The 23,714-nt window shown below is 39.2% G+C and overlaps 1 protein-coding gene across 1 annotated transcript in view; it reads left to right on the top strand.

Annotated features, from left to right (window-relative positions):
* The window catches only part of LOC134534735 (dynein axonemal heavy chain 10), a 426,663-nt gene that overhangs the window by 339,838 nt on the left and 63,111 nt on the right, over nt 1-23,714 (top strand). Inside the window, exons 48-56 of the mRNA XM_063373236.1 lie at nt 14-228; nt 570-758; nt 4,626-4,808; nt 7,064-7,238; nt 8,863-9,136; nt 19,026-19,221; nt 21,768-21,965; nt 22,556-22,700; nt 23,217-23,403. Of these exons, the coding sequence (XP_063229306.1) occupies nt 14-228; nt 570-758; nt 4,626-4,808; nt 7,064-7,238; nt 8,863-9,136; nt 19,026-19,221; nt 21,768-21,965; nt 22,556-22,700; nt 23,217-23,403 (1,762 nt within the window). The remainder of the gene's footprint in view (nt 1-13; nt 229-569; nt 759-4,625; nt 4,809-7,063; nt 7,239-8,862; nt 9,137-19,025; nt 19,222-21,767; nt 21,966-22,555; nt 22,701-23,216; nt 23,404-23,714) is intronic.

Genomic DNA, 23,714 nt, shown 5'->3' with positions numbered 1-23,714 from the left:
TAATGTGTTGTAGGCTTCTTTGCTGCGATGGGCAAAGCTGGTGGGGGTCGCAACGCAGTAGACCCACGCTTTATATCTATGTTCAGTGTGTTCAACCTCATATTTCCTTCCGACGAGACTCTGGAACACATATACACTTCCATATTGGCAGGCCACACCCAGAATTTTGCACCAGAGATCCAAGCTCTGGTCTCCACCATTGTAGATGTGACTCTTAAGTTGTACAAAGTAAGTGTCTCCACCATAATTTATTTCCATGAGTTTTTTTTTGTTACTGATGATTATACACTGTGTTTGTAATTGATTTGGTATATATTTAACGGTGTGGGGAGGGATTTTCATAACAAACATAATATGCCCATCCCATTTAGTAGATGTTTTCAGCTCATACCAGCGTACCAGACCTTATAAATAAATGTTTAGAATGATAAACACATATGTTTTTAAACTGTTTAATCATGTGTACTTGTGTGTGGTCTATCAAGGTTTCTGTTTTTAGTGACAATAACATATTTCTGTTGGCCATAGTTTATTTGCATCAATATTTAAGCATTTCTTTATTCATTCAGGTGATTATAATCGACCTCCCACCCACGCCGTCCAGGTTTCACTACATTTTCAACTTGCGAGACTTGTCGCGGATATGCGCTGGCATGTGCCTCACGTCTTCCACGTACTTCACACTCCCGGAGCAGTTCGTGCGTGTGTGGAGGAATGAATTTGTCAGAGTCATTTGTGATCGTCTTATCAGCTATGAGGTAAATATATTTCTTTACATCAGAGGTTATGTTTTTTGTTGTTGTAAGAGGTAGTTTTAAAATTTATTGTTGGTTGTCGTGGATTCTAAGTCGAGAGAAAAAAGAAGTTTAATTTTCCGCAACAATGGTGAACATGCAAAAAAAGATGGTGAACACGCAAAAAAATATTTAGCAATACTTTCAGTGATGATCAACATCTAACCTCGGTAACGAGCAAATTTGTGTCTTTTCATGTTTCAAATACACTTAAAATACGAACCTAACTACTTCCCAAACATTGAAACAACCACACATCACATTGTCAACTCCATTGCTACCACAACATGAAATTCTACTTGAGTCCAACCTCATTGGCCTCATTGCCCTCCTCCTATGACATTATTATTTCCCCTACTTTTTTCTCCTGTATTTAAGATTCCTTATTTCCTGGTATCACGTACAGTACACTCCCTATTTAACGCGGTTGTCGGGGGACATAACTCTTACCCGCGTTGTTGCATAACCGCGATGTTTCGATGTGACCAAGGTCAAAAGGCATAAAACACCGCATGTGTTCTAATAGGTCGGCAAGCACGCACAGTATAGACGGTCCGGCCCGCCTTATGTGCGGACTTTATAGATAAATATTAAATGTTGAATTTTTTTTTTCCGCGTGCCGCGCACAGTTTGTCGCATGACCTACGAGCGCGCCACACGCCGCCATACACTCGTGCGGCACACAAGCTGCTGCCAGTCTTGTGGTGTCAGCCACAGTATCTGCTTCGTCTGAGTGTCCGTAACAAAGTGCAGTGTGTGCGGTTACACACGATTCTGTGGTCAAAGTCTTCTAAATAGAAAGGCCGTAGTGATACTTCAAACCGAATATGAATCTCAAAGTACCGAGTTTGATTGACAAAATAAAAATTCTAGATTTACTTACAGATAGCGTGTCTTTTGCAGAAGTAGGCCACAGATACGGGAAAAACGATTCTAGCGTTTGTACAGTAGAATCTTCTATCATGTCAAGTGGTTAAATTTTATCATCCATGCTTTCAGTAAATTATAAATGGTCACACGCGGGAAACAAAAATTGCTTTAAATTATTTTTAGTGCAATCAGTGGCGCCGTATTAAAAAGTCTGTTAAACTTTGTCTTTACTTATTCCACCAAACGCTGTGTCGAATTGCTGAGTGTGTGTGGCTCGGATCGGCAAGTGTTATATTCCCCAGCCTCTGGTTAAAGGTCGGTAGGCCGCTACACATAAACATTTCCGGGGCTTGTTTACTACCTCACGGCAAAAGTGGTACAGTATGGTTCACGTAAGTATTGGACCACTGGGAATTCCTCGGCAAAGATTAAAAATACGCTAGCTGATTTACTTTACTATTTAATGTTAAAACATTATACCAAAGTAAAAAGATGAACGTGTATAATACAATGAATTACCCAATAATATTACGTCTGTAGGTTTAAGTGTTGTAACAAAACATTTATATACAGATGTCCAGTAAAATACCAATACTGTACAGTAAATGATGGTAAAAAAGAAAATAAAAGAAGTCATAGTTTGTGTAAGCGCTCCACACTAAATGGGAAGATTCTGGAGTGGAATTTTAAACACCGGACTACCTGATTTTGCCTTGTACGCAGCAACGCTGCTCAGTCAAGTGACTCATGCTCTGCCTGTGTGCTGCGTGAACACATCCCCTCCCCCACCCCCTCCCCCTCTCCGTTTTTCTGCCCGCTCGAATCTCTACCTCTCTCTACGCCTTATCTTTCCTTCCCACCTCTTCCCTCTCCGACAGTATACGTCAACTACCCCGCCCCACCCTCTAAGATCGGGCTTCGCCTTCGATGCTTGCCTGCTGTATTCCGTGATGAACTTTCCATCGTGATAACCGTGCCTTCTGAAGCTTTGAAGTCCGTCTTTCCATGCAAATCGTTATGAAACTTCACAGCTTGAGCCTTCAAAATAGGTCCTGACAATGGGTACACCTTCACTTTGTTTAGTTAAAAAACACCTGTAAATGCATTCATCCAGTTCACTGTCTTCACCTAACTTGATTGTTTTTCTTTGCAACCCTACATCACTTTCAATAACATCCACAAAATTTCACAGTTTCTGTTCCTTTTTCATCTCCCCTCTGATTGTACCTTCTGGGATACCGCACTCACGTGATATGCTCGCTTTTGTCTCACCTTTTTTCACACACTCAATGATTTTCAGTTTATCTGCTATAGAATGAGTTTTTCGTTTCTGTGACATCGTACCAAGCGCTAACAAGACTGACTGTAAAAACACGGCTTCAATAACGCACGGTCAACAATGACTTGTCTCCGCTTGTCAACAAACGTGACCACGAGAAGTGTGCAGACGGGAAATGAGTGAACTACTCAAGGACACCAGACTTCCCCCCTTTCGGCTTACTCACCGCCCCTCTCATCACTAGCGCTTATATTCCACCCCTCCCGTCGGCCCGGGTGTCTTCGCATATTCTCGGCTCGCCTCTCCCCTCCCAGCCGCGGCGCCTCTCCCCTCCCAGCACTTGCCGTCAACCAAGCCTATCCAACATCAATCCCCAGCCGAGTCACGCTGGATAATGTTGCTGGACGGTGGGCTTTATCGGGTCCTCGGTCCGATGCTTCATTTGTGAGATAAAGCGATGTTAAGAACTAGTGTTTCAGAAATTAACACTGGGCTGGATTGGACCATAATTTGAAAACCCTACAAGATAGAGGAATAATGTACGGAGATATCTTGTTTAGAATTTCACTGCGGACATTTTCGCGATCAATCGGGGCGCGATATACCGGGAGTTTACTGTATTAGAATTTATGAAAAATTTTTAATGGACCAAATATAATTAATCATATTTCATTTCAATATGTGCAATATTAAGAGTAGATAGGCTAAAGCTTAGACAGCTGGAAAATCTGCAATCTGGAAATTATTTTGATAAGTTGAAAAGAAGCATATAATAAGCAGTTTGCTTATTTTAGCATTTATAACCAATTCCATGAATATTCATTGTCAGGGCTAGATTTTAAGGAATATTTTAACTTGCCCAACGGACAGGTGTAATCGAAAATTTGCCTGTCCGCCATCCAATTTGTCTGTCCGCTGTTTTACCCAAATAAAAAAAATTTCAAAGTCTTACTATATTTTGCACCTATTTTTATCACACACTTAACATCCTTATTTAATCATCATTTTCAGACGAGTCACTGTCCGAGTCACTGCATGAATTACTTGGCTGATTCTGTCTTGAACATCTTCGATTAGGAGGCTGAAAGGGTCGACGTCGACGTTTTCTCTGAACATCATGATACCAGAGATTTATTGCTGGTGCTGGATCAAACTCACTTTCAGCCATTATTGTTTATTTATAGATATTGTCAAAGACGTTTTATTTGCGGTCGCGGTCGCATAAATGTTATTAATCACCTCTGCTGCATTAGTGCGTGTGAATAACCTCGGCATCACAAGTTGCACCTGTCCACCGGACAGTTGCCTTTTTTATTTTGCCTGCCCGGACGAGATTTTGCCTGTCCCTGGCAGGCGGACAGGTGCTAAAATCGAGCCCTGTTCATTGTTGTATGAAACCGTGCATAAGTATTTGTGAAAATATGGCTTTTAACCATCATAAGAATGTTAAAAAAAAATTTTTCATGCTGTCTAAATTCGATATTTTATTTGAGAATATTTGTTATTAAATTTGATTCGAACTCAAAAATTTCTGTTCACACAGATATAAAATTTATGGTTTATATTTATTTTGCTTAATTTCTTATAGTTTAGCATGTTTATTCAATATGTAAATTTATCCTTATTTAGTTTAGGTATATTTTATATTTATTCTCATGTCATAATGTAATTTTATTTACCAGGATAGAGATCACATGTCGCAGAACATTGTAGAAGTGGTCACTTCACAATTCCCAGAGCAAGCGGAATACGCCTTGCGAAACCCTCTGTTGTTCGGGGACTACCGCAATGCCCTCCGGGAGGACGAAGAGCGTTTGTATGAGGACCTCCTTGACTACCAAGCCATCAGCCTTCTCTTCAAGGAGGTGAGTGGCTACGGCTAAACGATGACTGCAGCTGAGTCATTGCGGATATTGGGGGTGAACTCACAAATTACAAGTTCATAAGTTTAATAGTCACTCCATCATTATCACCGGTGCACGTTTTAATTCTAAAGGAAATTTGTTAGTTTTAAGTGTAAAGTATACTTCTATAAGGGATTAGATCAGTTCGTTGCAAGGGTGTATACAGGAGGTTGTAAGGGGGGAGTTTGCCCCCCTTTCCGCGGGGGAAAATATTTAAAAATCCCAACTAATAATCACAAACTTATGTTCAAAAATATATTATTTTAAATAAATGATGTTTTTCCTTTGATGTTGTTGATTATTGTATGGTACCACATACCCTCTTTCCTTATGAAAGAGGTTAAATTCCGAAAAATGCCTGTCTTGCCATTTTGAGCTAGATATGACCTGGGTTCAAAAAAAAAAATCAACCATTGTTAAATTAGCTTCTGATATCTCTAATGCCACAATTGAACTTTGATCCAATGTAGGAATCATGGTAACTTTTATTAATTTTTTGTCACCTGCCAGTCACACTATAATGTTAATTGAATTCTGATAAAAACCATTGTTATGTATTTTATCCCACGTTATAGCCCTCTTTTCTTCCAACTAGTTGATATCTATTTTTAATTGTTTTTATTTCCTCAGTTACCTAACTTCACTAATTTGAGATTTTTCTGAAAACAGTTTCATATTCTTAAAACTTTATTTTATTAAAAAATAATATTGTCTGATATCACAATTAAAGCAAATAAAAAAAAGTACTGACACATAAGCTAAATTGCACTGATACTGTGTCCAGATATGTATACTGAATTTTGCTTTTATCTGGATATAAAATAAGAGAAAGAGTTTGGCTGTAGTTTGAGTTTCTTGACCAACAGACATTCACAAAGCATCAGCTAACATCACGGTGTTCGTCTGTGCATCACCGTTTTGTTTGGGGTTGTTGTTTTCTTTTCTTAACTGTTCTTGTTGTAACTCTCAACATTGCGGTTATTTTTTTTTTTTTACTAAATTCATTCCGTGGAATTCTCTGCATTGTCCCAACGTGCAACATTTAACATCAGCTAATAGTGTTGTTTTTGTGTTTGTGTTAGGCTTCTGTGAATACTGTTTTTTTTTTATAATTTTAATCAAATTTTGAATCAAATATCATATTCAAGAATATAGAATATTTTTCTAATTGATTTTTAACGTACAGTGAAATAAATACTTCATAAATTTCCAAGAAAAATTAATTCATAAATACAGTAAAATAAAGAGAGTAATATAATTTGAGTCGTTACAAATAGGTGTTAAATAAAGAAAAAAAAAATAACATGGGAAACATTTTCTTAAACTAGCAAGTTTTAAGTTTGAAAGTTGTTTCACATACATAAAATAGAATATTAATTATTAATTTTAATTATTATTTAATTATAATTATTAATTTTAAATCATAAGCATTGATTATTTGTTAAATATAAAACAATGTGAGAATGAGGTTTTACTTTCCACCTAAATTTCTCAATAAATAAATTAATCATATTAGCATCATAGATGTTACATTTTTTTCAAATTTTTTTTTGTGAATGTGTCTTGACATGGTGAGGCCTTTCTATTGGTAACAAGTAATTTGGAAAAAAATTATCAGTTTTGATTATTTGAATCAAATATCAAATCATTCATTAATATTGACTATTAAATTATTTACAATTATGGAAAAATTTTTCAAATACTCATGGACACCTAGTTTATGTATTCACCTTTGTCATCCTTTCCTGAGGTTTTTCTTTGAAGAGTGTAAATTAGCAATGGTGTATGTTTAGAGTCATGCGTTTTTTGTGGATAGATTTTGAGACTAGCTGAAAGTTAAAAACACTGTAGCATCGTCTTGTGTTTGGTAATTTGTAGAGTTTTCTTCCAGCTACCTGATTACTGTTGGCGCATGAATTACGGCCATTCAGCGGAAGCAAAGGCGTTCTCATTGGCCCGTTAAAAAAAAATTGTGGCTTCTATTGCAGACTGTGTCTCCAATTGCAAGGAAGAAACCGACGGTCCCGGCATACCTACCTCATTGCAGTCAAATGAGCTTTCAGATTTTTTCGCGGAAAATACACGGTCCTACGTGTATCCGATATATTATGTCTAGTAAAATATTCCCTATTGTAAAAATCATCCGAGTGTTTGGATTGGTTTGAGTGAGTGGTGTGTGTGGTAATGTGCCTGGTTGTGTTTGAACCGGGGACCAGATCCTGAGCGAGTACAACGAGAACCAGACGCTGGAGCTGGTGTTGTTCGAGGACGCGCTGGACCACCTGACGAGGCTCCACCGCGTCCTGCGCATGCACCGCGGCCACATGCTCATCGTGGGCGTGGGCGGCTGCGGCAAGCAGTCCCTCACCAGGCTGGCCGCCTTCACCGCAGGTGACTCCACGTTTCAGTGACATGTACCGTTTCAACTTTCAAAATCACAAAATTTTTTGTTGCAATGCGGTTTTACTGTTGTCAGTACAATACAGATGCATGACTACCTTTCTCCCCCCTCCCTCTCCCCCTCCCCCTCCTTCTCCCCCTCCCTCTCCCCTCTCTCTACTACTTCCCTCTCCCACTCTCCCCTCCCTCTGCCCTCTCCCTCTCCCCCCTCCCTCTCCCCCTTCATCTCCCCCTCCGTCTCCCCCTTCCTCTCCCCATATCCCCTCCATCTTCCTCTCAGAAGGATAAAAAAGATTCAGTGGACAAAAAGACTTCTGAAGTAAATTCACGTCTATTTTTATTTTATATACGTATGAAAGACTAATGCATAACCATTAATAACTCAGTCTGGATCAAATAACTAGACTTAGTTACTAATATCTAGGTATTAAGTTTCGTTCCCATTCTTTTACTTATTTTACCAAGACTTCTAGTGCTCCTCCCGGAAGTCAGTCCTGTATCTGCCCGTGGTTCAATAGTGTTACAAGTCATAATACAAATCCTACTTAAGGAATCCTGCAAAATAATTTTAAAAAATTCATCATTTAACCTATTAATACATACAATTTTATCCTTACAATAAGTCTTCCCTGCTCAAAGTTTAAATTTCTAACTTCTTAAATGTTATTTTATGAACCGTTAAACACTCGTATTGAGGTGAAGTCCTGATGTCCTACTAAAATTTGTATACTGTAATTTAACATAGCTGATCTAAAACACACATACAAATTTAATCTCTTTAATAGTGTTGTTCATTAGTATTAAGCTATAACTTTCAAAATCTGGATGGCCTTGTTGGGATTAAAATCTGGGTCCTTTCCAATGGGCTATGTGATTCCTGTTTCTTACCACACTTGTTGCCTAAGTGAGTTCCATAAACTATTAGTAAAGCTTGATAGCACAGTATATTTGAGTCATTTAGACAGGTCATTATTTAAATATGATAATTGATTTAATTGTTAAAGTTTTTCATGGGAAATGATTTATGCTACAGTGAAATGTCTTTAATCCAGCATTCTATGGTTCAGCACTTTTTACCAATCAAGCTTTTCACGTTCAGAGTTGTTTGGGTGGTTATCCACTGTTGATTTTGGCTGCCAGGACGCATTACTGTACTGCTAGCACTTTTAGTTTGCTCAGAATTTGTGGTTACTGTCAGGTTTTAACGTCAGCACAGTTGTCCGTCTTTCTAGTGTTGTACACATTTCATGTGCACATTTCTGTAATAACCTTTTTTTTGTAGACCAGCACTCAAATGTATTTTTATTTCTATAGAGCTTATTCCAGCTTGTTTTAAATAGAATTGAACTGTATATTTATTTATCTTTGGTATTATAGTTAAAATTATATTGACTACTGATAATTTGGTTAAATTGCTAATCTGGCATGGCTGTGGTCTCAACTATGCCAAATTATAGACTTTCTCTGAATAATATATTAAACTACTGGTAATAAAGTCAGTGCATTTTAAGTGTGAGGATGGACCAGGCTGATTTCTGTGTACTAAATCATTTCATTATAATGATAAGTTGTATTAGACAGAGGGACAGCCCATATCTTTTCCTTTGCCACCCAGGCTGCACCATGTTCGAGATCAGCCTGAGCCGAGGCTACAACGAGTCCAGCTTCAAGGACGACCTGAAGAAGCTGTACTACCAGCTGGGCGTGGAGCGGAAGCCGACAGCGTTCCTGTTCACCGACGCCCAGATCGTTGAGGACGGCTTCCTAGAGCTGATCAACAACATCCTCACGGCCGGCATGGTGCCTGCCCTGTTCGCGGAAGACGAGAAGGACCAGATAGTGGGTGACGTCCGCTCTGCGGCAGTCGAAGCCGGCACCTCTGTCACAAAGTGAGTTTTAATTTTAAATAGTATGTCCATTTTCTGGAAATGTCAGGCAAGTTGTAATTTGTCAGGGAATGTCAGGGAATTTTCTTGAAATCCTGGAAATTCCCCAACAATAGTAAATTGAGGTGAAAAGGTCATGTTCCAGTCTGCCATTACCCAGACTGTGATATAATTTTTTTTCTGGTGTTTTAGTGTATAGTGTTGGATGTGTAAATAGTGCTTGCCCTGGATTTGTGTTGACTGATCCAAGTGTTGGACGATTCAAATTCGAATATGGCGCCATTTTGCTGCCATTAGCTCAAGAGATCCTGGTGGCCACCGGGAGAGACTCAGTGGTTCATCTGGTACCGGCGTCATCGGACGTCCGGCTAACGGTTTTGACTTTCACAACAGTTTCAGTACGAAACATTTGGTCCTCCGGGCCGGATCAATCCGCTAACCGCGATTACTGAACTATCGGGCTCAATTCTAGTTACGTGGAGAGATTCGGAGTGTTTGTTTGCGTTGTTCGTTGTACCGAGTCTCCTTTGTCCGTCGTTGCGCCGCCATAAAAACGTGAACGGGTTATCTTAATGTGCTATTAGCTTCCTGTGGAAGGGAAGATAACAACTGAGTGCGTAAGGGAAGATAAGAGCTGCCTTTATCACACTGACGGTGCAGGTGCTGACGAAGCCCTTTGTGTCGTGCCACACTATTATTTCTTATCATCTTTCCACGGTAACCAGATACTGATAATGACCGGTCTGCTATAAGATTGCGTGTTTTCTAAGACTGGCGGTGAAATATGACTTTGAATTATTAAGTAGACCGTTGACATAGATTTTGCCAAGTCTTTGTTCGGCATTACTACACATATCGATACAAAATCGATTCACAGGACATGGGAAATCGATTATTCAAACACCACTCGGTTCAGAATCGATTTTAGTTGAAAAATCGATTTTATAAACCACTCGGTTCAGAATCGATTTTTAGCTGAAAAAATCGATTACATTTAACTTTTATATTTTGTGCTCCTATTTTTGACTGAGTGTACTTCAGTAGAATAAACACAACCATGACTGACAGTGTTTCAGCTCTGGAGCGACGTCTGGAGCGTGCCGAAAACCGATTACAGCGTGCCGCGGATCTTGCCAAAAGGGTTACTACAGACACTTCCAAGCAGTCATTATTCTTTGCAACCTGTCGGGACTTATCTCAGCTTCGTAATGGGTTTGAAGATGACCATTTGGCTTATGAATTGGCATGCAAGGAGCAAGTTGATTTTGATGACACAAGGCATACAAGTAGGCTAAATCACTTCGACGATCTTTATTATGAAGTTAATGCAATCTGGGACACATTAGTGCAGGATTCTAAGAACCGGAACAAAGAAACACGTAATCAATGTGCAGCTGGGTCGTCACTCCGTCTGCCAGCTATTGATTTACCCCACTTTCAGGGTAATCCAACAGAATGGCTCAGCTTCTCAAATCGGTTTGAGGCTCTGGTTGTAGACAACCGAAGTCTCGCCAATGTAGAGAGACTATCTTACCTAAAGTCAACTTTGTCTGGTGATGCGTTGGCAGTAATTCAAGCATTACCCTTGACTGATTCAAACTATAGTATTGCTTGGGAACTACTGTCTAAGAGGTACAGTAACAAGCGCTTGATTGTTTCATTGCACATTGAAGCAATTATGCAAATACCATCTGTGTCATTAGAGGCCCCAGCATCAGTGAATAAGATGATGTCTCTTCTGGCAGAGCACATTGCAGCATTGCGAGTGCTGGATGTCAATGTTGAAAAATGGGACCCGCTGTTGCTGCATATCATTGAAGCTAAATTGGATAAGGTTTTGCGTAACCAGTGGGAGCTGTTTATTAATGACAAGGGAGCAGAGTTACCCAAGCTTACCGAGTTTTTGTTATTTTTAGAGGGTTACCGCCGTGCAGCTGAGTCACAGTTAGTGACGTCTGGGAAAACCTTTAAGAGCAAGTCGTCTATTTATTCTAAGCCAGCTTCTAGATATGTGCAACATCAGTCATTCGCAGGAAACACTGTCTCCAAGTCAGTGAAGTGTGTCATATGCAGTGGACCTCACGAAATCTACCAGTGCCCCAAGTTCCTTGAGTCATCCCCAAAGGAAAGGTATCAGATGGTGAGGTCAGGAAACCTCTGTTTGAACTGCTTGCGAACCTCTCATCATGCAAGCGCATGCCTTTCGTCTTCTCATTGTCGGTCTTGTGACTCTCGACATCACACACTACTTCATTTTAGTGACATGCGACCACAGTCACCAGACCATGATGGTGTGAATGCGTTGTGTGCTTCATCTCATGGACAATATTTGGCTGCATCCGAACTGCATAATCAAGACAGTCCATCTACGATTTTGCTGTCCACTGCACTCATAGAAATTCCAGTCAGCTCTGGCAGGACTCACACAGTTCGAGCACTCTTGGACTCTGCCAGCCAATCCAGCTTCATGACAGAAGGTTGTGTGAAGAGCAGGGGTTAATTTCAGTGGGAACGCAAGGGAACGGCGTTCCCTTACCTCCCAAGAGTGCCGGAACGCAAGGGAACGCACTTAAAACTAAAAGTTTAAAAAACAATTACGTTGGATCAATATTATGCTTTGTTTGCGAGTTCATTCCATTCATTAAAAAAGTAATATTGGTAAGCTTCATTGCTTCAAACAAAATGGTCAGTGAAAGTAGTCAACAAGATGTTAATGGAGCAAAGGGTGAACTCAATTTAAATTCATGTTTTTATTTTCTTACATCATAATCAAGCACTTTAAAAAGTAATCACCATTAAAATATCAATTTTTTATAAAAATAATTGTAGTATTATGTCTGGATGGCCTAAAAATGCGGGTTTACAGTTATAATTTTCAAAACTTTTTCCCGGGGGAGGGCCCCCGGACCCTCCTCCTTCCTGGGGGGTATTCCAGACCCCCCGGTCTGAGCATCCTGCTTTAGAGTTCCCACACCTAAAACTTTAGAAATTAAGCACTGGTGAAGAAGCTAGGCTTAATACGTCGAAAGGCAGCTCTGCCAGTCTACGGTGTTTCCCAGGTACCAGTGCATGTCGCTAGGGGAGTAATTGACTGTTTTGTGAAACCAGTTGGTCAGGAGGGTCCACGATTGTCACTCACTGCCTTCATTTTACCTAAGATCACCGGCTCACTGCCTACAACACAACTGAACCCTCATACATGGGATCATCTTTCCCATTTGCAACTAGCTGACCCTCACTATGCACAGCCTGGGCCTATTGACGTGCTAATTGGGGCAGATCTGTTTCCCTATGTGCTGAGCGGGCGCACACTAAGTCTCAGTACCCAGGTCCCTGTAGCGATTGACACACTGTCTTTGAATGGGTAGTGATGGGGAGAGTACCCACATCTGCAGTATCGCTCAGTTGTGTATCACTTCATTCTATTACACCAACACTTGACGACACAGTTCGGCAGTTTTGGGAGGTGGAAGAGGTTATTGTACCCCCAAAGCCTTCCTCTGAGGACATTCGATGTGAACAGATCTTTCTCGAGACTTGCAGAAGAGATGAGAATGGTAGATATAGTGTGGCCTTACCTTTCAAGGAGCCTTCACCTCATTTTGAGGAATCACGTGTTCAAGCACTCAAGCGTTTTCACTACCTTGAACGCAAGATGAACAAAAACCCTCATTTTAAGGAATCCTATGTAGAATTTATGTCAGATTACGTTGACCAGGGTCATATGTCAATGGTTCAAGAACCCCAGTTGACTACACCGTCGTTTTATATTCCTCATCACGGAGTTATGAAACCAGACAGTAGTACAACAAAGTTACGTGTGGTCTTTGATGCATCGGCCAAGGACAGCAAAGGAACTTCTCTGAATGATCAATTACTTACAGGACCCAAACTGCAGAGAGACATAGCTGACGTTCTTCTCTCATTTCGAGATCATGCAGTTGCATTTACTGCTGACATACGACAGATGTACCGTCAGATTCTAGTTCAAGAGGAATTCCGCGACTGTCAACGAATTCTGTGGCGACCGTCTGATGATCCAGTTTGTGAGTACAGGCTCAACACTGTGACCTATGGCGTGTCATCTGCACCCTACCTTGCTATCCGCACACTCCATCAACTGGCTGCAGATGAGAAAGATAGATTCCCTCGGGCATCATCAGTCCTCCTAAAGGACACGTATGTTGATGATGTTGTAACTGGAGCACCCAATGCACGTGAGGCTATCTCATTGCAAAGAGAGTTAATTGACCTCCTCAAGGCTGGCGGTTTTCAGTTGCGAAAATTTGCCAGTAATGATTTATCTCTGCTCTCTTGGCTTTCCGAAGACTTGGTGCAGGGCAGCAAGGCTCTCCCCTTGGACAACACTTGTGGACTTCCCACCGTCAAAATATTGGGTCTGCAGTGGCAATCTGAAGTGGATGCATTCGCTTACAATGTTCAACCTACTTCCTCGACAGCTACGAAGCGGAGCATACTGTCCGACTTGGCGCGAATATTTGACCCTCTAGGTTGGCTGTCACCTGTGGTCCTGCTTGCAAAATGCCTCATTCAGCACTTGTGGATTCGATGCATAGATTGGGATGACCCTCCTCCTGACGACATCCTTGCAACGTGGCAGCGGTTCCAGCGAGAGCTTCCTAGTCTGGCTAGCATCACTATTTCAAGATTTGTCCCAGTGACCCAAAGAGAACTCTTACTAGAGATCCATGGATTCTCTGATAGTTCGGAGCAAGGTTATGCGGCAGTTGTTTATCTCAGAGCCACTTCACCTGATGGCTCAGTATCTGTATACCTTCTGGTTGGAAGGTCAAAGGTAGACCCAATTAAAAGAGTGTCATTGCCTCGCCTGGAACTCTGTGGTGCTTTGCTGCTTGCTTGCACAATGCATAGAATCTTGCAAAATTATGGACCTCATGTGAACCTAGACCAAATATTTGCCTGGACAGACTACAGTTGTCCTTCACTGGATCCGTGGATCACCCCATAAATGGAAAACTTTAGTTGCAAATCGTGTCGGCCAAATCCATGACCTTGTCCCAGCAAAGCACTGGAATCATGTGTTGTCAGACAGCAACCAGGCTGATTGTGCCTCTAGGGGCCTATTTCCAAGTGAGATAGCTGACCACTCGCTGTGGTGGACCGGTCCATCATGGCTGTATAAGCCACCAGAGGAATGGCCACAACTCACCGGCTTGATGGACAGCATGGACGAAACAGTGATGGAACAACGGATCTTTACCTTGCATAGTGTCAACCCTCTGGCAGAAACTACGCTGCTGGAAAGGTTCTCATCTTTAAGCAAGGTCAAACGCATTACTGCCTATTGTCTCCGCTTTGTGCAACGTTTGCGCTTCAAGAAACTTCCCCCCCATAGTCCACCAGATTCTAATGAGCTTAAAGATGCCATGATGGTATGGGTTCGTTTAGCCCAGGCTTCAGCATTCACATCTGATATCAAAGCTCTGCAAGCTAACCAACCATATCGGGGTCCACTCTTCAAGCTGTCTCCCTTCTTGGATCCTGCTGGCATCCTCAGGGTGGGCGGACGTTTGGAGCTATCAGACTTGGCTTACAACCAACGACATCCAATTCTACTGCCCAAACACCACAGATTGACAGACCTTGTAATTGACCAACTTCACATCCATCTGATGCACTGTGGTCCCACCATACTACAGTCTGCTGTGCAACGTGACTTCTGGATTGTAGGTGCTCGGGGCCTCATTCGTCAACGGCTGAAGAAGTGTACTTTATGCTTTCGAGTTCGCCCTGTGCCTCGAAACCCACCCATGGGTAATCTACCAGTCGATCGTGTCACACAGGCCAAGCCATTTCTCAAGACAGGAGTCGACTATGCTGGACCCTTTAAAATCACTATGTCCCGACTGCGGAAGGCCCGCATTCAGGATGCCTACTTGTGCCTGTTTGTATGCTTTGCCACCAAGACAATCCACTTGGAGCTGGCCTCTGATCTGACGACAGATGCTTTCATAGCTGCCTTTCGCCGTTTCTTGTCTCGTCGGGGGCGATGCTCTGACCTTCACAGCGATTGCGGGACTAACTTTGTCGGTGCCAGTCGCTTGTTGACTGGACTGAGAGCCTTCATGTCAAGCAAGGATACACATGACTCCTTTGCTCAGTCGCTGGTTGAACACCAAGTTACCTGACATTTCAATCCCCCATCGGCACCACATTTCGGAGGCCTGTGGGAGGCCGGTGTAAAGTCTGTGAAGTCTCTCCTCATAAAGAGTGTAGGTGCTCAGGTACTCACTTATGAGGAATTATACACTCTCATGACACAAGTGGAGGCCATTCTCAACTCACGGCCTCTGTGTGCTCTCTCAAATAATCCAAACGACATGGCTGCTCTGACACCCAGTCATTTTCTAGTCTTGGGGCCTCCTGCACTAGTGCCCGAACCAGAATTGTCCCACCTCAAGCTAAATCGTTTGTCTCGATGGCAACTCATCCAGCAGGCGCATCAGTCATTCTGGAAGCGCTGGCACCAGGATTATCTACAACAGCTGCAGCAACGACCCAAGAGCCTAACTGACCAAGACATCATCAGTGTTGGCACCTTGGTTCTCATAAAAGATCCGAATCTACCACCACTGTCCTGGAAGCTAGGCCGTATTGTGAAGACTTTTCCTGGCTCAGATGGTGTAGTGAGAGTGGCTGAGGTGAAGACCCAACAAGGCACCTTTCTGCGGCCTGTGGTGAAGCTGTGCCCATTGCCCGCCCAATAAATGTTAAAATATGCATTTTGGTGGGCGGTATGTTGGATGTGTAAATATTGCTTGCCCTGGATTTGTGTTGACTGATCCAAATGTTGGACGATTCAAATTCGAATATGGCGCCATTTTGCTGCCATTAGCTCAAGAGATCCTGATGGCCACCGGGAGAGACTCAGTGGTTCATCTGGTACCGGCGTCATCGGACGTCCGGCTAACGGTTTTGACTTTCACAACAGTTTCAGTACGAAACATTAGTAATACACAATTTAAAATGGTGTAAGCAAGTTCTGTAAGAATTATTGCTTTGGTTGTATAAAAAGTTAAATTTAAAAAAGAGATAAAGAAATCACAGACGGCCAGATATGGAGATGGTGAAGATTGGATTTTCTTTATTTCTATCAGAAAATTTCAAAAGAAGTGTTTATTTATGAAAATATTTGTCAGGGGTATGTGTGGACATGTTATTTATATTCACGTTGTCACACATAAAGTTAAAAGTATACAGGAGATGGCATGCCAAAGAATCCCCCAAACCGTTGAGTTAGTCAAGTTTTGCTATGCATAGCCATTATTATGAGCTCAAAAGGTTCATGACGGCATATGTAAATAAACATGCTATCAGTCGAATTTGGATGCAGGGAGGTAAGTTTGAAGATATGTTAAAGTAATTGTGTCACAACAAAGATTATAGGTACTTGTTTTAATATATGTATAAATAATAAATATATGTACTATTACGTTGATACAAAATAACAGTGTTCATCTGTAGAGAATACATATGATTGTGAACTTCAGCCTGACTCCAAATGAATTTGAAAAATTTCTGGATCATCATTTAATCGTCTCTCATAACCCCTACCTACATTGAATAGATGTTAAGCGCTAATTAATTCATTTGCTTATTTTCAGTGTACCGTAAATTAACAATGGCGTGAGCAAAATTAGAGAGCACCATTTTCACTGTCAGATCCAAGCGATAAGTTCTGTATAAAGAAATCAAATTCAAAGGTCATAGCTGGCTAAGTATGGGTGAGCGGCTCCTATTCGCATTCGTTTCAAAATTTGGCCAAACATTGCATCTGATGGGTTACAAACTCACCTCAAATTTCAACCATGTAGCTGCACTAGGAACAAAGATAAAAATACCACTAGTATTTTTAGTGAAGGATTTTTTTTCTAAGGATCTACTGGACCGATTTTTATGGGAAAAAAAAAAATGTATGTTGTAAATATATTCAAGGAAATCTACAGAAAAAATCAAGAACCTAATCCCACAAATGTAACTACCAGAAAAAATTATTTTATTTTTCATGATTTTTTTTTGGTCACTCGCTCAAGAGATACAATTACCAATTTTTTTTCTATTAATTAATCGGGCCTCTTTCTACAACATATAATTTTTCCAAGTCGATCGAAGAGGTGGTGTATACTTAAAAAAAATTCAAATATTTTTTGCACATTTTATGTAAATTTTTTTAAAATTTCTTACAATATAATTATACCTTCGATCAATATTTGGTGCTGTCCTTTACGTTACTAGCCAATGACGATTTTCACTGCCCCCCTTAATCATCGTCGCTATCATCATGAATGATGGCAGTTATATTCTTCTTTGCGAACAATTTACTCAGAATCGCAGCTGATCATAAAATCTTGGACAAATATCTTCCATGTGCCAGGTAATATATGATTGCAGCTACGTGAGAACAACAATCGACAGTCCTCCCATTGGCTCATTCACAATAATGTCTTGTGATTCCTTTTGTACCAATACTGTGAGGGATATATTCAACGAAGCAGCGATAAACCTTTCTGGATACGTGGCGAGACTGAACTTGAAGCTTCAAAACGTTTGATTTATCTTTGACAAATTGTATATTTACGTTCCCAGCTTCATCAATCATTTCTGCAAGATATGATATGGCTTGTGAAAACTGGTATGACCCGGTGAACAGAATTTTTAGCTCTCTCACAGTCATTTCTGGAAAATCTTGTAGATCCTCCGATGAAATACTTTGAAAATGTCTTTTCTTATGAAGCCATCCTTTCTCTTCGACCTCAATCGCTAACATATTTTTGACACTGTTCTGAATTTTCATTCTCTCGAAGACTTCATCTGCACATTCTGCATCGGATGTTAAATGCTTTCTAAACTTATTGTGCAGAAATGATGTGATCCTAAAGTAACTACCCACTTTTGGAAGCATTTTATTATCTAATTTTTTATTAAGGAGTTGATATTTCTGTTTGATTATACCATTAACAGATTCAACTGGCCAACAAATTTTTTTCACGAAACGCAACTTATTCGATTCTTGAACTGATAACTGAGAACGTCTTCCTTTAAGTGCTGGCATCAGTACTCGAAAATCTTTCAATTCAAAGTGAGATTTCACATCACAAAAGCCACAGTCCAGAACAAAAGTGTATTGTAATTTTTTTAACTATGCTCCACCTGTTCGATTGAGTTGGAAAAAATTATATGTTGTAGAAAGAGGTCCGATTGTCTAATAGAAGAAAAAAAAATGGTAATTGTATCTTGTGAGCGAGTGAGTGAAAAAAAAAATCATGAAAAAAAAATGAATTTTTTTCTGGTAGTTAAATTTTTGGGATTATGTTCTTGATTTTTTCTGTGGAGTGGCTTGAATATATTTACAACATACATTTTTTTTCATAAAAATTGGTCCAGTAGATCCTGAGAAAAAAAATCTTTGCAAAAATACTAGTGGTATTTTTATCTTTGTTCCTAGTGCAGCTACATGGTTGAAATTTGGGGTGAGTTTGTAACCCAGCAGACGTAACGTTTGGCCAAAACTTGAAACGAATGCGCGTGGGGGCCGCTCTCCTTTACTTAGCTGGCTATGTATGGCCTTTCTTGTAAGATAGACAAGATTCATCCAAAAATTTGATATTAATTAATAAAATATTAACATTTTTTTATTTGTAATAAAACTCTCTAGTGACTGAAATAAATGGTAAGAGGAGAATGGGACTTTCACAGTTTTAGCTAACCAAAACTAAGGTTGTTGTAAAAATTTTAATTTGATTTATTTTCTTACTGAACTGATGATATTCTGTATCCTCGCGAAACAGGAACTGTATTGTGTGAGCAAGCTTGTGGCAGTGATAAGAGAGCAGCGATGTGCGACTTGCAGGGACGCGGTGTGGCAGTTCTTTATTGACACATGCACGGACAACCTGCACGTCGTGCTTGCCATGTCCCCGATGGGGGATGCCCTCCGGGAGAGGTGCCGCAACTTCCCGGGACTCGTCAACAACACCTGTGTCAACTGGTTCTTCCCGTGGCCGGAGGAGGCACTGGTGGCTGTTGCCAAAGAGTTCCTGTGGGATGTTCGTATGCTTCTACATCACTTCTCAGACTGCTTTTTGTGTGGGAGCTGCTTTCTTTCTTTACTTTTCTTTTTTATATTTTTTGTCCCCCCTTCCCCTTGTATTTTATTGGAGTGATACCAGTAAATCATTTACGAGGGTAATGCAAAATGTAAAGATCCAATGCCACATACTCATTAAAAATATTTTATTTATAAAACGTAAATTAAAGATTACTTAATGGTAAATGCCTTATTTTTCGACATAGCTGCCGCCATTGTCTAAGCATCTGTTTAGTCTGGGTACAAACTTTTGTATCACACAGTCATAGAAGTTTACTGCAAGTTGTCGAAACCTCATTGTCGTTGAAGCTTTTTTCTGGGCAGCTGTTTCTTCAGGCAAAGGAATAAGTGGAAGTCGCTGGGTGCGAGGTCTGGATTGTATGGCAGATGGTCATTAACTTCCCACTTGAAAGCTTTGGTTTGAAACCTGTGTGAGGACGAGCATTGTCAAGAAGCAAGCAAACTCAGCTTGACAGCATGCCCCTACGTTTTTTTTTCTTTTTCAATTGTTCGTCTAAGGTGACTCAAAGTCCCTCAGTGTGCATCAGCATTAATTAATTGTGGGGCCGAGAGGCATAAAGTCAATCGGAAGAATGTCTTGTCTGTCCTAGAAAACAGAAACCGTGAATTTTTTTTTTTGCTGCAATTTAAGTTTTGACTTTCATGGTTTATGGGGAATTAGTATGGTGCCGTTGCATTAACTGTTTCTTGGATTCATGTGTGGTGATAAATCCGCATCTCTTCACCAGTAACAGTACGATTAAGAAACTTAACTCCTGCTTCCTCATAGCTTGTGAGAAAGTATTGTGTTTTGCCGATTCTTTTCTTTTTATGTTTTTCCATTAACATTTTTTGCACCCTGAAGTAACAGTCACAGCTTCATAAATTGCAATTTAATTCTATTTGAAATGCCTATTTGCTCAAATTTCTTCCTCCATTCTTTGAAGAAGGACATAGTGATTACAGTTAGCTTACCTGTTCTGTGTTCTGCATGAACATCAGTCTTACCTTCATAGAAAGCATGATACAATTTTGTTACATTTTGTCTATTCATATTGTTCCCTGAGACACAAACATTTTCTTTGCTCATCTTTTGCATGAATAAAATGTATGACGGAACACACCTAAAATTTGGCAGGATTGTGAATTGACGCAGCCATTATAAACACGTACTACTCGAACCACACCAGCATAGAAATAGCAAATGACAGCGAGAGAATAAAATTGAAAGGTTCAAGGTTACAATCCCTGTTGCCAATGTGCTCACAAAACTTTTCGTTGCTCGCTGCCTATGGTGTATCTTTATTTCTTTATGTTGAGAAAATTCTCATAAAACCTAAATAGGATGGCCATATTATGATTTGAACCTCAGTTCTCTGGAACACGAGTCCAGTGTGCCTGAATGTTGCTCTATTTCGTTAGTAGGCCTATGCGAAGCTTCCACTAAGCAAATCAGTCAAAGCTCTTTTTTAATATTTGATTTGACTATGCCAGGAAATTTGCTGTTCATTTTATTTGAAGCTTCGGTTGTGATTCAAGCTTTGTGTCTGATCACATTTGTTGCAAATCTTTATAACATTTGAAGCGTAATATAGGCTCATGAAAATATTAAGTTTTTTTGTGCTGTATTTGTTTTTATTGAATAAAGTTGTTAACTTGTAAAAATTTTAAAGTGACACTCCATTTGCTTTTATGAGAGTGCAATATTAATATTATGGATAGTTATTTTATAATTACTATTGAATAATTTTATGTGGATTGCCCAATTATTTATCACTTAATCAGTTCAAACATTACAAATGTTAAACACATTTTTCCCCCGTCAATTCTGTATTTTATCAAAAAAGTTTAATAAAAAAAATGACAGAAAAATATTTGCAATTTGATTCTATGTGATGAATATTTAAAACATTTGATTTGAAATTCGCTTTGCATCAAAAAACTAGTATTCGCACAGACCTAGTCGTTAGGTTATTGATTAGTTGAAGAGATGTCGGGTGATGGCTGGCCTTTACTCGGCTATCCTTGTTGCTGGCTGGAGCCATATTACGTTAACAATACAGAGTTTTACTCGCCTTTGCCATTTTTGTTTTCAGTTTTGAACACTTTTAATGCAAAGTTTTCAGGTCTTTACTTTTATTCACATCTTATTTTTTTACTTTTTAACATATAAAAAACTGCTAATGCAACCATTATACATACCTATATAGTTTTGCTTCTCTGATCAGACAAGCAAACAGCTCCAAAGGTTAGCTTATTTTAACATATTTAAGATGAGTAATGGCCAGAAATGTAATTAATCACTATTTTTCTATCAGGAATGCCATAAGATAAACTACTAATCAAATCTCAGTTTTACATTTGTCCTTGTTATTTTTAAATTTTTTTAAAATTTTTATTTTATTTTAGGGGGATATATTTTCTATCCATGTAAATACGTAGTTGGTTTTATTTTTTTTATCAGCTTTGTGAAGTATTCATAGTAAAGAGTTGATTTTTTTTTAGAACCCTGACATTCCAGAGGATCACAGGATTGGTATTGTGAAACACGTTGTGTACGTCCACGGAACTATTCGAGATTACTCTTTGGAATTCTTCCTGAGGTTAAGGAGGCATAACTATGTCACACCCAGACATTTTTTGGATTTCATCGCTTCCTATCTCAAGTTACTTAAGGAAAAAGATAATTTCATAGTCACACAGGTAACTGCAATATTCTTGTGTCTCAAAAGGCTTTGTCTTGAAGTGTACAGTTTATTTGAAGGGGAAAAAAAATTATTTTCCTATGTTTGTGTTTTGTGACATTAGAAATTTAATCTTGCACTTTGTTATGTCATAAAAATACAAAAAAAGATAAGAATATACATATATGTTTTTAAGAAGTTAAATTATTTGTGTTTGTGAAAAAGAAAAAAAGTAAACGGTTCATTGCTTTTAACTTTTTTGTATTACATCTTATATTTTTTGTCTAAATGTTATTTCATTTTACAGCAATAAAAAATAATTCTCACCTTAATACAGTGTTAAATATACTGAAGACATAATATGTTTTATTTGTAGCTTAGAATTTCTATTTTCTTTATGATGTTGACATTAAATATAAATATGACCAGTATATTGTTTGTAGCAATCTTGTGTTGAATAAAAATAGTGCAATTAAGTACAACTGAAAGAGTTTCTTCTGTGTATTTGCTAATGTGAGTATACGTATTTGCATCTATAAGTAGGTCCTTTGTTAATTGTAAAAAGATAAATTATAACTATTAATTTTTTTTTCTGTTAATGTTTAATAGTGTGAAAGATTGGCTGGAGGCCTAACAAAAATTGCAGAGGCCTCGGAAGAGTTAAAGGTGTTGAATGAAAAGCTGGCTGTACAAGAGGTAGTTCTCGCTGAGAAAACTCGAGCTTGCGAGAAGTTACTTCAAGATATTGAGGAAGGTAAGTGCAAAATTAATGGAGTTAAGTAATCGCCTGCAGGGATCAAGGATGTTAAGTGCAGAGTTAAAATACCCATGTAGATAAGTCATGGGCTGATTGAAAAGAATGGCCTTTAGTAATTGTTTTATAGAAATTGATAGAGCCAAGATTTTGTGGATGTATATTTTGACCAATTTCATTGTAAAAAATTTAAGATTTTGTTATTTTTATTTTCAAAAATCCTGTACATGTTACTAAGATCATCCATAAATATGTAAAACTTTGCATGTATCACATTTATGTATCAAAACAAGGACAGTGTAATTGGAGCTACTAGACTTATGGGTCAAAATTATGGAAGTGGAAAATTTCATACACACAGACTGAAAAACCGGGAAAATTCAGGAAATTTCGTATTCAAAAATGTGTAGCAACCTTGATTCAGAAGAAAAGTAATAATCAATGCATCTAATTTTAAAGAATTTCTTCTGAAATAATAGCTAAAGAATTTTATTTATAAATGTTTCTGTTTTTCAGGAAAGAAATCTGCCACTGAAAAGAAGCAGATTGCAACTGTTTCGAGCATCCAGATAGAAGAGCAGAGAAAAGTGATAACTGTGGAGAAAGCAGAGGCAGAGAAAGCACTCGAAGAAGCTCTACCGATGCTACACCAAGCAAAACAGGCACTTAGTGAATTGGATAAAGCTGACATTACTGAGATCAGGTTTGTGCTGACAGTAAATGAGCATATACATGACTGACAATACAGGCAAGCATTAGGATGTTAATTTGATGTAAACCTTAATGGCAATCCATACTGTACTTTTATAGTTTATATTGGGCCCTTCCTTGATATTGTTAGTACTTGAGTCATCAATACTTAATCACTGTAAAAATGTTGAATATTAAGTCAAAACATCAAGTTTTAAGGGGATTGGTGCACCAGCATCGTATTAAAAAAAACAATATATTTGTTAATGATTCAGCTGCTAGAGAAGATTTTAACCATTCTGGTGTAAAATTTAATTTTGAATT

The sequence above is a fragment of the Bacillus rossius genome, chromosome 8 (assembly GCF_032445375.1).
Source record: "Bacillus rossius redtenbacheri isolate Brsri chromosome 8, Brsri_v3, whole genome shotgun sequence".
NCBI lineage: Eukaryota > Metazoa > Arthropoda > Insecta > Phasmatodea > Bacillidae > Bacillus > Bacillus rossius.
The sequence above is the reverse complement of the archived record's forward strand: the minus strand, read 5'-3'. Positions and strand labels throughout refer to the sequence as shown.